General features: G+C 43.5%; 1 protein-coding gene across 7 annotated transcripts in view; it reads right to left on the bottom strand.

Moving 5' to 3' along the window:
* Nucleotides 1-238: 238 nt before the first annotated feature.
* Nucleotides 239-16,376, bottom strand: part of GDAP2 (ganglioside induced differentiation associated protein 2) — a 44,254-nt gene continuing 28,116 nt past the window's right edge. For 6 of the 7 annotated variants that reach the window (XM_065586345.1, XM_005292728.4, XM_065586356.1 and 3 more), the window contains 5 exons: nucleotides 15,560-15,636; nucleotides 14,674-14,813; nucleotides 13,868-13,922; nucleotides 2,997-3,140; nucleotides 239-1,110 (listed from right to left, as the gene is read on the bottom strand). In XM_065586345.1, coding sequence (XP_065442417.1) covers nucleotides 1,063-1,110; nucleotides 2,997-3,140; nucleotides 13,868-13,922; nucleotides 14,674-14,813; nucleotides 15,560-15,636 — 464 coding nt within the window. In that variant the 3' untranslated portion in view covers nucleotides 239-1,062. The remainder of the gene's footprint in view (nucleotides 1,111-2,996; nucleotides 3,141-13,867; nucleotides 13,923-14,673; nucleotides 14,814-15,559; nucleotides 15,637-16,376) is intronic. The other variant, XM_065586350.1, reaches the window with a different exon arrangement.

The raw sequence follows: 16,376 nt of genomic DNA, 5'->3' as shown, positions 1-16,376 counted from the left end.
TGATTTGGAAGGTGCCACTGCAGCTGTATTTAATAAGACAGCATCTCCCCCCACTTCTGTAACTGTTTCATGGATTGTGCGCGCTATGCTGGACTCCAATCTTATGCCCCTGGGAAGTCAACGTTTAAAGCTTTACTTGCCAGAGCTCTCAGAGCTAGTTGATAGTGTCCCTGTTACACTGTGAGAGGGAGTGTAGAGTCTTTTCCCAGAGCCTGATTATTTTCAAGAAAATAGAAGCTGCATCACTGAATCTTTTAATACATACAAGAGTAATTAGGGTGCTGGCTGCAATGTCAAGCAGATGGCATTTATTTACAACATTTATGCATGTGTCTGTTTGAAAGATGAGAGACCACAACTACCTAGAATTACAGGAGAGATGCAGACATATTTTTCAATTTTATTCTTAATGGGAGAGCAATGGCATCCCAACTTATCACATCTTCCAGGGAAAACAAACAGGGACTAGACCATTTCTGGTACTAAACACCGCCACAGAGTTCGCTTGGCATAGTGCTTTGCTCACTCCATGACTGTGATATTCCTGATTCCAGCTCCTTTTGCAAGGTCATCACTAGAACAATCAGCACTAAGAGAAGGGAAAAATAATTGGAACTGAAGCATAGACCATAAGATGAGCAACAGTATCAGGCTGTTGCTGTAGATCATTTGTAAAACAGGGTATTCTAAATGGAGCTGGAACCAGACAATGTTAAGTAAAAACATGATTGAAGTATCTCTAATGGTTTTCCGGGAGAGCAAAAAAGTCGATTCAGGCATAAAACTCAATACCTTCCAAAAGAAGAAGAAAATAAAATCCACCAAGTGATCCTGAAATCAACTTTTCCTTTGGGTAAATAGATCTGAAATAGTAGTACAGTTCACAGTGGCATAAAGTTCTCCGATTGCTTGTGTGCTTGAAAATATCTCATCAGTAAAAAAATATCAGAGCTGGGGGCAAAACCCTTTCTCTGAATTCTGTACATGGACAAATGCACATGGGATCAGCAGGCATCAGGTCATCGGCTCCATGGGAAACCAGCAGTATTGCAGGGCTGCAGATCACAGGTCAGGAGATGAGGGGTAAGAAGAATAGTAAGGCCCATTTTCCTGTGATAAAGGAATGAGAAGTTAACTAAATGTGTTTCCAACTCTCAAGTGCATGCAACTGAGGGATGAAAAGGAGGCATAATTAAACAAACATTCTTGACCACCCCTCTTGTATCCTAGTACAGTAGCATCCAAACTTCACCCTGCTGAGAATGGCATTGGCAACTTGCTGGGAGCCTGAAAGTTGCTTGCTCCTGATTTGAACACAGCAGATCACAGCTGCTTTAGCCTAAAACCAAAGCCGTGGCCTGTCGAGACTGCAAATGTCAGCATCAAATGTGACCAGTAGGTCAGCTCAAGATGGCACACTGCCTGCAGAGACATGCAGTGTCTGTTCCTCTGTATTTAAAGAGAGGGCAAATTTGGGTCAGAATGACACTGAGTCACATTTGTCTGGCACTTTGGGGGAGAAGTCCAGGAGGACGAAAGGACTAAGACAGCCAAGAGCTGTTCCTCCTCTTCACTCCCTTTCCCTAATGAGTGTATGTTGGGGTGGGCAAAATTTTTGGCCCGAGGGCCACATCGGGGAATAGAAATTGTATGGCGGGCCATGAATGCTCACAAAATTGGTGTTGGGGTGCGGGAGGGGGTGTGGGCTCTGCGGTGGGGCTGGAGATGAGGAGTTTGGGGTGTAGAAGGGTGCTCTGGGCTGGGATCGAGGGGTTTGAAGAGCAGGAGAGGGATCAGGGCTGGGGCATGGGGAGAGGCTTAGGGGGTGCAAGCTCCGAGCAGCGCTTACCTCAAGCGGCTCCCAGAAGCAGTGGCATGTCCCTGTTCCGGCACCTACGCGGAGGCACGGACAGGCGGCTCTGCACACTGCCCCATCTGCAGGCACCACCCCTGCAGCTCCCATTGGAGCATGTAGGAGCCGGAGAGGGGCCAAGCTGCGTGGTCTGGCCCCCGCCCCAGCTGGAGCGGGGCCGAGCTGTGTGGTGTGGCTCATGGACCGGCTTAAAACGGCTCACGGGCCGGATCCAGCCCACAGGCTGTAGTTTGCCCACCCCTGGTATATGTGCTAATTTGGGGCTGGGAAGAGGAAACAAAGTTTGAAGGCCATAAAACAGTACAAGACAACACAAAGCAGCTCCAACAGCAGTGGGATGGCAGACAGCAACAGTCCTCTGTGCGTCAGGTTTTAGGTTAGTGAACTTCTCAGAATGTTACTGAAAACTGTTAATAGCCCCATATAGCTACTCGATAAGCCATGGAAAACAAAGCTTAGTGAGGCTGTCAGGAGATAAGCAAGGTGAGGGAGAGAAGCAAGCAGAGAGAATAAGAGAGGTGAATACTTCTAAAATCGGATTCTGTAGGGCACCTAGGATTCAAGAAGAGACAGACCAGCCATACCTCTGCTTTCAAATTAATGGACACAATCTGCTTCATCAAAGAGACTGCTCTTCCCCAAGAAAAGCAAACCATAACGACCCTAATCTTCATTATGGAGGTGTGGGCCCATGAGGACTACAGGTCTGCAATCCAGGCTGCTCAGATCAATGTGGAGTGCTGAATGCTGCATCTCCATCTAGCTTACTGATTAGGTTGGCTACAATCGTCTTCATTTAATACAAACTTGGTGTGGCCGTTGGCTAGGCAAAGAGTGGTGTCCCTAATTTATACACAAAAATATAAGAGAAGCCTCTACTAGAATAAAGGGCCGTTTCTGGGCCAAACCTTCTCCTCAGAGATTGACGTAGAAAAGACTAACATGGGACAACTGACTGTTTCTATGAAGTTCAAAAAGAGCTATTAGTTTCCCCAGCAATCCATCTAGACTTCCTTTTAAGAGGGTGAAGATGACTTTTTCCAGTCTGCTTCACAAAGCAGTAAGATACTCAACAACTGCACTTGGGAGCACAAACAGATGCTTATCACCTGAAGCCACTTACCCTGGCATCATATTCAAGGACAAAAGGGGGGAAGTCAATCTGTTCTGGGGGTATGGCTGTGAACAATTGCTGAAGGTTTTCCACATAGTGGATTTTGTCCTTTAGCCCTGAGACGGTAAAGGTTGTGAAAAACCACGTTGAGACCTAAACAGAAAAAAAAAAAATTAAACCGATACCATTTCTGAGTCTTCAGGTTCAACATATTATTCCGTACTCGTATAAACCAATCAAGCTTCAGCATTGTAACTGTGAGCACACAACAATAAAGAATACTCCATCTCAATTGCTAGTCTAGCAAGCTGTTACTTGCACTACAGAATAGTGCTTCAAACTCCAGACTGACATTTTTCTTAATTCTACACCCCCGTATTGCTGCACGGAATTGGTGTCTATTTACTCCTTCCCATTCTGCTATTTCCAAAACTCTGCACTTCCAGATTAGTCAGATCAATCTCTTTCCTTGCCTTAGTTTTACTGCCTGTTAGCACCAGTTTTCCTAGGGCAATTTAGAAAAAAAAGTGACCTTCAGTTGTCCCAAGACCCCACTGATAGATACATCCTCTCTGTTCTGGGTATTTGTTTCCCTCTTTCCTATACACTACATCTGCTCAAATGGCATCAGACCCAACTCACATCTGCTGCCCAAAACCCGTAAGTCTTAATTTTAGGTCCTAACCTTGACTCTCCTTCAGATCTTTTTGTAACAGGACACAATGTAGAGCAGCTAACTCAGCTTTGTCCTCCCCATGTAAATCAGATAGGGAATTACCAGTCAGGTGTGGTTTTGTTATTGCCTATTAGTGTGGGCAACTGGTCTACATATATTGAAATGACTTCTGGGAGGAGAAGAGGATGATTTCAAACCGAATTTTTAGAGCACAATGTAAAACTGGCTTAAACCAGTCTTCCCACTCGGACACCACAGCACATCCCATTCTTCCAACACATACAGTAAGTCCAGTCCCTGTTGACTGGAGGAGACAGATCTGTGTGTATGTACACTACTGAATATGGCAATTTGTTAGTGGTAAAAAAAATTCCCCGTGTCTCAAACTTTTAGTCCAGGGGCTATTTTGTCCCTCACTTTGCAATATCTCAGCCATTCCACTTGCTCAGCTATGCATTGAATATAAAGCATAATTCCCTCTGGACTACAAAACCCATGTAGTAACTATTAGAATATATAAGTCAGGGTTACCAATGTGGCAAATGCAGTTTGTTATATGCAGTTAGCAGGGGAAATGATGTGAAGGCACACTGAACAGAACAAATTTGGGTACAATTGAAAGCTTTGCATTTAGAGAAGAGAGCAACTTCTAAGGAGAGTTGGAAGGTGCTAACGCAAACAAACTTATTGCAGGCCCTGGATTGTTTTCAGATGTGTTGGGGGTGTGTGGGGGTGGGGAGGAGGAGATGACGGGGAGGAGAGAGAGAAGCCTGAAAATGGTTTTCCTTTCAAATTTTGTTTGTTGAACTATAGCACAGTTTTCGTTTACTGCACTGGCATCCAGCATGTCAACAGAAACATATAGGTGCTGGCACGAGAGAGTTTGTATATTGCTGCTGCAATTTATGAAATGGAAAAATTCTGATAGAATGGTGGATTAAAAATAAAGAGATATTTTGTATGTAAAGGTCAGTCCCAAACAGATCATCTTTAGTTTAAGCTCAACATTTGAGCTGAAGGAAGCAAATAGCGTCCTTGAAAAGTACAGTGTCCCCATCCTTAAACAGTACAACCAGATTGGGAGGTTGAGTGTGTGTGCATGTGCGATGTAGTGGAAGGGAGAAGCAATTGGAATGAGCAGTGTTTTTAGATTGATATTTTATGATGTACCAAGGCTAGAATCAGAGGGTATACACTACTAGAAAGTGGAGATGACCAGGTTTCCCACTGACATTCAGATTTGCTATTAGTTCTGATGGTGAGACCTCTGACCCTAAAACTGTCACTTGATTCCTCATTCTAGCCAAGTGTTTTTGTCACTGGTCTGAATATAGCAGATTTCAAATCTTGCACCACGGTAATTTTCATTCCCTGACAACAGGAGAGGCTGGAGCATTGAAACAATGAAGTTAAGTTCACCACAGACATTCAATATGCAGAAGCATAATTGATTACACGTAATGCAATAAAATATTATCCAGAATACAGTATTTTTGGGGGGATAAATAGAGGACTTTTCTCTCCAGTGCGGTCACCTTCCAGCAGCACCTGACTCCTGCGCAGACCATGGAACACTCACATCAGAGCAGGAATAAAGAAAAGACAGCATTAGCTGCCTTTTTGTGTACAATGGATTACTCAGCATTAGCCATTCACACCTTGCTTCAGTTACCCTCTGTTTTGGGGATCACTGCTGTGCTCTCACCTCTGCAGACTTAGTTTAGAGCAACATGCTCTATAAAAAGCCACTAGCCTTAGAATGCACATAATTTAAAACAGTTTCTCTTCTCAAATAAAACAAAGAATGTTGGCTGGCAGCATAAACCATGTTCATGGCCCCTACAAAACAAGCACAGCTCTGGTCTGCCAAGAGCATGATAAAAATCTCTAGAGCCCAGCAGGCCTACAAATAGTGTACAGAAATACAACAGATGGAAGCCATCAAGTATGCCAGGATTCAGTACAGCAATAACATGGATTATTTACGTTACAGATTTAAGAACTGAAATACAATGCTGAGAGATCTAAGAGGAGGGCACTGGGGGATGGTGGAAAGCTTACAAGCAAAGAGCTCCTGCTCTTGCGCTTGAGAAATACAGGGTCTTGCCCTAGGAACACTGAAAAGCAAAGCAGACAGAAACATGAACTTCTGAAGACATCTAAGCAATTTAGATCTTATGGGACTCTCCTGGCTCAGAGACTGCAAAGACATGGCAGCCCTGAAGTGTTCATGTGAGTCAAGCAATCTCCTACTGGCCACTTCCTACTGTGCGTCTCATCTCACACTCCATAAGGAGATACATTCTCCTTCAATAGCCAGCAGCAGGCCCCATGAGCTCTCTCTTGTAAACAAATGCTCTCCTTACAGGAGTAAAGTTGGGGAGGGATAAGGAGATTGGGTAGAAGACAGTGGAGAGAAATAAAAACAGATTACACTTTGAAGCAACCACCCCAAGAGAAACATTTAAGTCATAGACAAGAAGCCCAGAAGATAAGATTAAGGCCAGTGAAAGAGCAGTGTCATTCTAATGACACCTTCTGCTCGCAGGAATGGCATTTACAGGCTCCAGAGGGAACTTTATCCAGTTATCTTCAGGTGCATGGCAGGTTGCCTGGATGAAGGGCCTGAAGGCTGGGGTTTCTTGGAGGTCCAGCATAAGAAAAAGTAAAGGGAAAATTGGTAAAGCTATTGGCAATAAAATGATTAGCATTTCTTTAACATATATCCATGAGAACAGAATCTCCAGAATTCTTGGGACACCAGATTTGAAGCCTCCAGAAAATTCAGCCCTGGCTTGTCTCCATTGTTTTCTCCCTGTTCTCCTTACCTCAGCCCAACTTTACTCCTGTAAGAAGTGGTGTCGGGCTGGTAATTCAATAGGGGGCATTTTCCCTCCAAGTCAGTACAGATTGAAAACCTCTGCACGACGTGGAGGTATTGTCTTTTGCATGACCTGCAAAACTGAGGCTCTGATTATCATTAAAGATCCCACAACATTTTTTCCTTACAGCAATGTTTCTCAACCTTTTCTGGCTGGTGGTCCCTTATTCAAAGCAAAAATTGTCACTACTGTCTCACATTTGCTAGAGAGTACCAATGATAACAATAAGTATATATAATAATAGCAACTAACTCTTTATATGGCACTTTTCATCTGTAGATCTCAAAGCACTTCACAATTAGTATTTATTATTACTGTGTGTGAGATTTGAGAGGCTGACTGAGAATAATCTGACCTTTATAGGTAAGGGAGCAAGGGAATGAGATTTTCTCTTTTAGATTGTAACAAAAAACTTTCACTGCCTTGGGGCCCTGGATTGTCTTTTGTGCCCCCTCCCTTTGGGGTTTGTGATCCAATTGTTGAGAAACTCTGCCTTAGAATACTAGCTTGCTCAAATTCTATCTTTGTTTAATTCCATTTTACCGCCCTATATTTCCTCTGCAGTTTCACTTTTATACAGCATTTCCCACTTTTTGTCCTCAATTGTGTTGCTATATTCCATCCCAGGGGTAGCTAAGTGATTTCTGTTTGTACTTTAGTTTGGTGAGTCTGCAAAGCTCTATCAGATGGAAGGCATTTGAGAAATACAAGTTACTGGGTCTCAGTTTACGAGAGTACACGTTTCACCCTAAGAGTTAAGTGAGTTTATGAGGCTGACCTGGTCAATCTTACTCTGGCTGAAAGGCCCCTAAAGTAGCACAACTGCATTCTGGAATTTGAAGCAAAGGAGGACACTTGGCTTTTTTCTCTGCATGCTAATCCCCAGTATGTTCTTCCTGCTTGTAGCTATTTCAGAATTCTGCTGCAGTCTTTGACAAGAAACCTAAAGACTTGGGCAGGCTTTTATTTACTTCACAAGCAAGATCTGTGCAGGGCTATCTCCACTTGGAACCTCTAGATTTTTTTTTTTTGTTCTACAAGTAAATTCTGATAGCTCTGAAAGGGAAAGAGGATTGCAGGCCACCACAACATTCACTTCCTTGACAACAGTCTACCACACTGTGCTACAAAGTCACAAGACCGCCTTGGCAACCTTCTCCTGGTGCTGGCCAAGATGGCCAGCCATCTATCCAGGAGGAGGAAGCTGAACGGGAGGGGGCGCTCTGCGACAGTGGGGTCTATTTCTGTTCCTTTATCCAATCATGCCTCCAAGCAGTTTTCCTCTGGATGGTGTCCACTGACTCCTTAGATGCCTTTGAGGAACAGTGGATGCTGTCTAGGACACACTGTTTGGTGCCCCTCCTGGATTTTTGACCCCTTTCCCGATCCTGTTTTTCCTTTTTCATTGTCCTCATAAATCACTAGTAGCCTGGACTCAGTGGTTCCACTCCCTTAGCTTGGGGGGTGGGGGAAGGTCTACACCCACACTTCCTGGTACTACTAATAGTACGTATCTTCCAATTTCTGCCTCATGGCAGAAGTCCTACAGACAACAGCCTCCTTTACTACACAACTCTGATTCATCCCTAGAGCAGGTCCATCCTGTGTAGTGATTGAGGCAGGGGTCCTATGGGAAAAATAATGTGATCATGTAATTAAACACGGCATAATGCATATGCACAGGAGGATTTCCTAACTTTTAAATACTTGACTTAGCGGCCTTAATAATGGTCTTTTAATAGTTTTTTGTGTGCGTGTAATTTTCTAGTTTTTTTAAAAAAGCAATCTGAAAAAATTGAATTCCATCATGTGGAACCATACTGACACTGACATGGTTCATCAGCAGGTTGCACCCTTTACATGCACTGCTCAGAGTTCTGCCACTTGACCTAATAGAGCAACTTATAGCAATAGTAGGACCAGCACTAGAAGGGGAATGAGACACTTTGCCTGGAGAGTTCATACATGACAGAGTAATTTTGAGACTCAGAGATCTTGTGTTCCATTACAGGCTTGGGCAGGAAGTGTGAGAACCACTATATTACAGCAACCAGGGATCTGGGGCCCCCTGGGAGGCTGCGAGCAGGTTTCAGGGGGTCTGCCAAGCATGGCCAGTGTTAGAGTCGCTAGTGCCCAGGGCAGAAAGGCAAAGCCCCGCTGTGCGAGACTGCAGTTCAGAGCCCTGAGCCCCACCACCCAGGGCTAAAGCCAAAGCCTGAGCAACTTAGCTTTGCAGTACCCCTTGTGGCATGGGGTCCCAGGCAATTGCCCTGCTTGCTACCCAACGCCGGCCAGTTGTTGTGGCACAGTTGGGCCAGGCAATTTTTATACCATGTTGGCTGGAGCCTCAGAAAGAAAAAGGTGAGAACCCCTGCAAGGTCACAGACCCCTCTGCCTGTTGACCTGAAGCATGACCCCTTTTGCCCTATTCCCTCCAATTTATCTCAGTCCTGCCTCTTTGCCACCCCTGGTTCTTCATCCCAGTCCTGTTTTCTTCACCTCAGGCTACTCAGATCAGTTCCAGTCTCCTTGCCCCAACAAATCTTAGTCTCACCCTCTGGACTCTACATTTCAGTCCCAGTATCACCAACCCCTTAACTCCTTGTCCTCAGTTTCCTTTGCCCCACCATTCCCAACTGCCCCACCCAAAAAGCACTTCATCTGTTTTATCCCCACAAACCTGGCCTCCACTCAACCCACCACCCACTGTGGCTCCCAGCCCCAATCCGCTGTCCCCAAACTCCTCATCCAATCTCAGCATCCCTCTCCTTCACCACTGATTCTTTGGCCTAGTCTCTTTGCCCAGCCAATCCCAGTTTTCCCTCTGAACCACACATCGTCATCAGATCTATCTCCCCTTTGCACTCACCTCCTTCCTCTGCCTCACTAGTTCTTAGTCCCAGTCTGTCTCCTTACCCAGTCAGTCACTGCTTTGCCTCTCCTGCTTCTCTTCCAGGCTGCCAGTCCCAGTCTCCACCTCCCTGCACTTAGGCTTCTTGTCCCTATCTACTCGCACCAGTTCAGCTCTGGTTCCCCCTGCATTTGATTCCTCCTCTTCCTCCATGTGGCTTAGGCCCAGCAAGGCTCATTGAAAGCACAGGAAACAGAATTATGGCTCTCTGTTCAGATGCCTGGAACCAGAATGGCCTGCTGTAGCCCAGAGCTGCAACTGCAGGGAGCATGCCCAGTGTGGACAGACACTTTATGGAATTTAGCTGCTAAAAATCTAAACAAGTCTCTACTGAGCATGTGGAACTTCACTTTTTCAAAGGCCTATGTGGCCAAATTTTCACAGGGACAGCAAAGGTACATCCCTGACACAAAGGCCACCTCCCTGCTCAATTTCAATCCCTGTTCCAAAGCATAAAGTTGCCAGAACTTTTAAAAGAAAAGGTAACCAGAAATTTTAAATATGGGCCAAACAATGGATTTTTCAAACCTCATTCTCAAACAGTTGAACCATTTTGGGTGAAATTAAAAAAACAAAAACAAACCAACCCCCAAACCAACAAACCAACCAAAACACCGAACAAGTCATGAGGCAGACACTGGGCATGGAAAATTTCATTCCAAATGATTTAAGTTTGGCAAAGTTATAAACAACTGGAAACAGGGGTTTTTAAAAGGGAAGTATCAGGCAACCTTAATAGGAGGCAGCACTATCAGCCCCACCTATCATAAAATGAGCAGATTAGTCAGCCAGTTTTATTTTTAACATAGATGTCAGGGACGCAGGAACTACAGGTCCAAACATGCAATGCTGCAACTTAATCTGACTGGAATGCTGATGGGCTCAAGATGGGACAATGCATACTGGGACATAGTCTGCTCTGAGCACATCTTCATATTAAAAGACAGGGCACTCGTAGGCCACAGACTGACCATGTCTGCTATAAACCCTAAATCTAACTGTTCATACTGTTCTTATCAGCTGAATATCTGAGTGCTGTCTTGACTGTTGTAGGAAATGGCAGCCTATTCAGGATTCACAAACTAAACCATTAATTAGCACAAGCTATGGATTTAACCACCTACCACAATCTTCTGGTCAGCAGGCATCGCCATTGGCCCAATACACTTTGTGTTACCCAAGTAAGGAAAAAACACAACACTACAAAACCTCAGAGGTTTCAGAATGTTCACTAAGTGATGATCAGAAGGCTGACTATACATGCAATTTGTGGTACAGAAGGGAGGCTATTTCAAAACGTCGTTCTTTGGGATGGACAACTACCCAAATGGATGAGGGAAGAGAAGGGCTGATGGCTACACTGGTATGGAATTAATAAGTGAATTCTAGTACAGTACTTGACAAGTGTAAAGAACTATATAAATGGTGGTGGTATTAATAAAATGAAATCAAGGAACCACCACAGTTGTTTGCCCAACTCATAACCTCAGAACAATCACCTACATTCCTCTACCATGTTTCAACTTATTGAAATTGCAGGGAGGCACCCAAACAGAATAAAAAACATTTGCGATGGAATCTGGCCTGGACCCTGGGGACCATACTACTATCTTACATAAAGTGACAAAGGCTCTCTAATGAAGATGGCAGGTCAGGCCCTTAGTCTGACATCTAATTCGAAAGTGCCAGCATGTAAGAGGTTAGTTAGGGCCACTGCTGACACTTTGGGGGTCTTCCAAGCATAATGCCCTGATTACTGTTTTGATCCACAGTTGAGACAAAGGTTTCAGAGTAGCAGCCGTGTTAGTCTGTATCCGCAAAAAGAAGAACAGGAGGACTTGTGGCACCTTAGAGACTAACAAATTTATTAGAGCATAAGCTTTCGTGGACTACAGCCCACTTCTTCGGATGCATATAGAATGGAACATATATTGAGGAGATATATATACACACATACAGAGAGCATAAACAGGTGGGAGTTGTCTTACCACCTCTGAGAGGCCAATTAATTAAGAGAAAAAAAACTTTTGAAGTGATAATCAAGCTAGCCGAGTACAGACAGACAGTTAGATAACAAGTGTGAGAATACTTACAAGGGGAGATAGATTTAATGTTTGTAATGGCTCAACCATTCCCAGTCCTTATTTAAACCGGAGTTGATTGTGTCTAGTTTGCATATCAATTCTAGCTCAGCAGTTTCTCGTTGGAGTCTGTTTTTGAAGTTTTTCTGTTGTAATATAGCCACCCGCAGGTCTGTCACTGAATGACCAGACAGGTTAAAGTGTTCTCCCACTGGTTTTTGAGTATTTTGATTCCTGATGTCAGATTTGTGTCCATTAATTCTTTTGCGTAGAGACTGTCCGGTTTGGCCAATGTACATGGCAGAGGGGCATTGCTGGCACATGATGGCATATATCACATTGGTAGATGTGCAGGTGAACGAGCCCCTGATGGTATGGCTGATGTGATTAGGTCCTATGATGATGTCACAGTGACATCATCATAGGACCTAATCACATCAGCCATACCATCAGGGGCTCGTTCACCTGCACATCTACCAATGTGATATATGCCATCATGTGCCAGCAATGCCCCTCTGCCATGTACATTGGCCAAACCGGACAGTCTCTACGCAAAAGAATTAATGGACACAAATCTGACATCAGGAATCAAAATACTCAAAAACCAGTGGGAGAACACTTTAACCTGTCTGGTCATTCAGTGACAGACCTGCGGGTGGCTATATTACAACAGAAAAACTTCAAAAACAGACTCCAACGAGAAACTGCTGAGCTAGAATTGATATGCAAACTAGACACAATCAACTCCGGTTTAAATAAGGACTGGGAATGGTTGAGCCATTACAAACATTAAATCTATCTCCCCTTGTAAGTATTCTCACACTTGTTATCTAACTGTCTGTCTGTACTCGGCTAGCTTGATTATCACTTCAAAAGTTTTTTTTTCTCTTAATTAATTGGCCTCTCAGAGGTGGTAAGACAACTCCCACCTGTTTATGCTCTCTGTATGTGTGTATATATATCTCCTCAATATATGTTCCATTCTATATGCATCCGAAGAAGTGGGCTGTAGTCCACGAAAGCTTATGCTCTAATAAATTTGTTAGTCTCTAAGGTGCCACAAGTCCTCCTGTTCTTCTAGTTGAGACAAAGGAAGAGAAGCAGCACCACCTTCTGGTCGCCTCTATAGACCATAGAGCAAAGCAGTAACACGTCCTTTTGAAGAGGTTAGAAAAATCCACAGGAAATAAAATGTTGAAGCCTTGCTTAGGCCTCCCCAAAAGGAATTCTTCTTCCCTTTTCCACCTTATTATTTTATATTACAATCTAGGATCCTGACTGAGCCCATTGCTAGCTCATCACTGCTACTCAGTTTCTTGGAAAAGATCAGGACACAGACAGTGGGAGACTCATCTACAGGTTAATGGGTTTGAATCTGACCCAGGCAAGCAAATATGAAGGCTATTTGGTGGCCTATGTGAAATTAATTGTTAGGTCTCTATCAGCTGTGCTGTATGCTCCTGGGCTGACCTAAGGCCAACAAGAGGGGAGGCAGGCAGTCTCAGCGGAGGTCAAATAATGGCATGGAAATCAAGTTTTCTCCCTCTGCCTCTTGAATACCCACATCAGATCAGGTTTGAGGCACACTGGCAATGAGGTGCGTGTGTGTGAAGCCTACACTGACGCTGCTTTTGTACCATAACTGTCCTTGGGAGTAAAAAATGCCCACGTGGTAAACCACAAAGAGATAAAGATTCAGGTTTCTGGGTTCACATAGCTGAATGTCACATTTTAAGCCAGAGAGCAGGAGAAAGAACTAATGCCTCTTTTCTTAGAATTAAATGTGGTCTCAAAGCTTTAATTTTGTTAGAGGACACCCCACAGACATGTACCCCAACCACCTGTAACACTGATCAGCTTCATTCTCAGCCTTTCAAGACAACTATTCCAGTTTATCAAAGTAGGATCTCTGCTATAACAGCTAACGTCTGCCTCCATTCAGTACCTTAATAATGAGGCTCTGTGCCATTGCTCATTCGGGTGCAATGACCAGCAATGCAACGTGGGTTAATAGCAACCTGAGAGATGAAGCGTCACTGCAAGTCAGAGCACACAAAGTAAAATGGGAAGTGAGCAGTAATGGTGTACAGGGGCCAAGCACAGAGGCTCATCATTAAGGTAGGAAGGGAAAGGCTAGTGTACCAGCCACATAAGCCAGAAATAACAGTACCCAAATGCGAACTAGCTCTTGGAAAACACTTATCTAGCAGCCGTGGCCTAGTGTTTTAAAATCTCTCTCTCTCTCATGTCTTCTCCCCTTATACTACAATTTTATGCCCTATTTTATTTCAGAAGTCTGCATTCTTGGCCTTTGGTACAGTATACTTCACCTTTGAGCGAAATGTTGGGTGGACGAAGTACACTGCCTTCAAGTTTCTCTTGTACCTGGTTTAAAGAAGAAAATGACACTTGTTAAAAAAAAAACAAAAATAATAAAGTAATGAGCTCATCCTATTAAATTCAGCCAAAAACACAGCTTAAAGTGTTTGCAGACATTTGTCCACTTGTGCACAAGTGCTTGTGGTGCTAACCCTGACCCACAACATTCCAGGTCAAAGGACAGCTGCCCTAAGAATAAGCGAGGCAAAGGAAGCAAAAAGTTTCCCTGCATCTCTAGATAAATCCTATCAGATCCTCCAGTCCAAAGAGGGTTACACATTAGTTACACCTGTTAGTGCTGTCTATATGTCTCCTCCAGCAAAATGGATGGAGCACCCCAGTATATAATACTGTCTTTTGGAAACACAACCTTTACAGGCAGATGGAATGAGCTCATATAACACGCCTGCCTTCATTATTGATCGATGTGCCACAGGCAGGGATTGCAGAGACCACTATATGACACAAGCATGCAAGAACTAGAATTAATCTCCTGTTGAACTGAGGCACTCACAAGTTACAAAAAGCATTACAGAAATGCCTAGAAAGTTGTTTAAATGGTTTGATTCAGAGCAGGAAAGGAAACAGGCCTAATCTCTACTGGTTTTGTTAGACACCTGGGTCTATTGGCCCCTGTGAAATTCTTCCCAGCAATCCCTTAGCTATGGACGCAAGCTGGATAAAAGGCCTGTCTTAAAGGCCTGTATGGGGAGAGGAGTAGAGGAGAAGGGTTTCTCTTCCTACTCATGACACTCACTTGATGTCGACGATGTCATACAATTTCTTCAGGAAGTCGGAGTCCAGGTGATTGTAATCGCTAGTGAGCGTGTGGAAGTATACTATGACATACTCCTTCACTGCAATGTGGTCCATGACATGGATAAAGTACAAGAGTGCCTGAGGTGGGGAGACATTTATATTTTCAGCAGAAAAATCTGTCACAGTCCCATTCTATGCTAACAGATTTCCTTCCAGCACTAATATTATTCAGACCAAAAGCCTTAAGATAAGCTGATATTATATTTCAATTACAAAAACATGATGCAACACTGAAGTCTTAAACACTGGCTCAAAAATATTATCTGGAGATATCTACAGCCAACCTTTACTCTGCTCCATGTCCCTAACCTCCACATATTTTGTCAGGATCCCAGGCATTTTGCATGTGCAAGAAACAAGTTTGCTCATTGCACCTTCTTTAGAGTCTCCAGTTACAGAAGCACCTTTACATCTCTTTGGAAGGAAAGAGGGGTCCCTACACTACCCTGCTAAAGAACGGCCATACTGGGTCAGACCAATGGAACATCTAGCCCAGTATCCTGTCTTCCGACAGTGGCCAACGCCAGGCACCAATGCTTCCCTGAAGAGAATCTAGTCACTTCCCTAGAAAAATTTCTACCAGAAAATCTTCATATACAAAGTTTTAGATAGGCTATATTTTCATGTTAAAGTATCTATGCAAGCAGTTTGTACATAATCTGCTGTGTAGGAAGATTTCTGCATAGACACACCCCTCTAGAGATATCCTGCTAAAGTTAGTGCTGAGGGTACAGGACGAGATAGTTGCACTTAATAGAAAATGCCTTTCAACCTTAACTAAAGAATCACTGCCACAGCTCTATAATTTTATATGAAGATTTTACCTTTTCCATGTCTATCAGAGTTACAGGAATATTCCTTCCAACTACCACCATCACTGTGCGACCACAATTATCCACACCTACAGAATAAAATGAGAACCACAAGCTTTTATCTTTGAATAACATTCATAAAGTAGTCTGAGTTTTTGAAAGTCTCCCTGTAAATCAGGGGCAGCTAACTACAAGCATTCTACAATGTCATTAACTAGCATTCTTAACAGGAGATGAAGAGTGCAGAGACTACTGCTCCCATTACATAGTACTCATTTTGATCTAAACAGAAGGATGCCTAGCACCTGGAAATGGTAGTTTTTAATACAGAGTTGTACTCCTTGAAGATGGAGGCTGCAATCAATAACCCTGGAGGTTCCAGCAATTTACTGACATAGCACCTACCTATATACTGTTTATAAGGCTAAACTTTCAGCTTTATCACTACCAAGAGGGTGTGTTGTTATGGACATGTAATCTATAACAGGTACCACACCCTCAAACAACTGCAATCACATTAGCATAAAGGGGCTTCTTATATTTAAGTTCTTATTGACGCAGACATGAGCGACTTTGCTACAGTTGCTTAATTTAGATAGTATGTGTACAATGTGAAATATGGTATTGTTAATTCCTTGAAAGGTGTAATATACACTCCCGCCCCGCACAGGTAGCTGAATACATTGTAGATTTCCTTGATGGGATTTCCATGATGTTTATATATAAATGGGGAAGAAGAGTTATACAACCAGAGTGTAGGGTGGGGGAAATCAAATGCCATCTTGCCTGTGTGTAAATACAAGCACATTGTAAAATAATTTAGAAAGTT

This window comes from Chrysemys picta, chromosome 1 (genome assembly GCF_011386835.1).
Source record: "Chrysemys picta bellii isolate R12L10 chromosome 1, ASM1138683v2, whole genome shotgun sequence".
NCBI classification, from domain to species: domain Eukaryota; kingdom Metazoa; phylum Chordata; order Testudines; family Emydidae; genus Chrysemys; species Chrysemys picta.
This window is presented reverse-complemented; position numbering and strand designations above follow the sequence as displayed.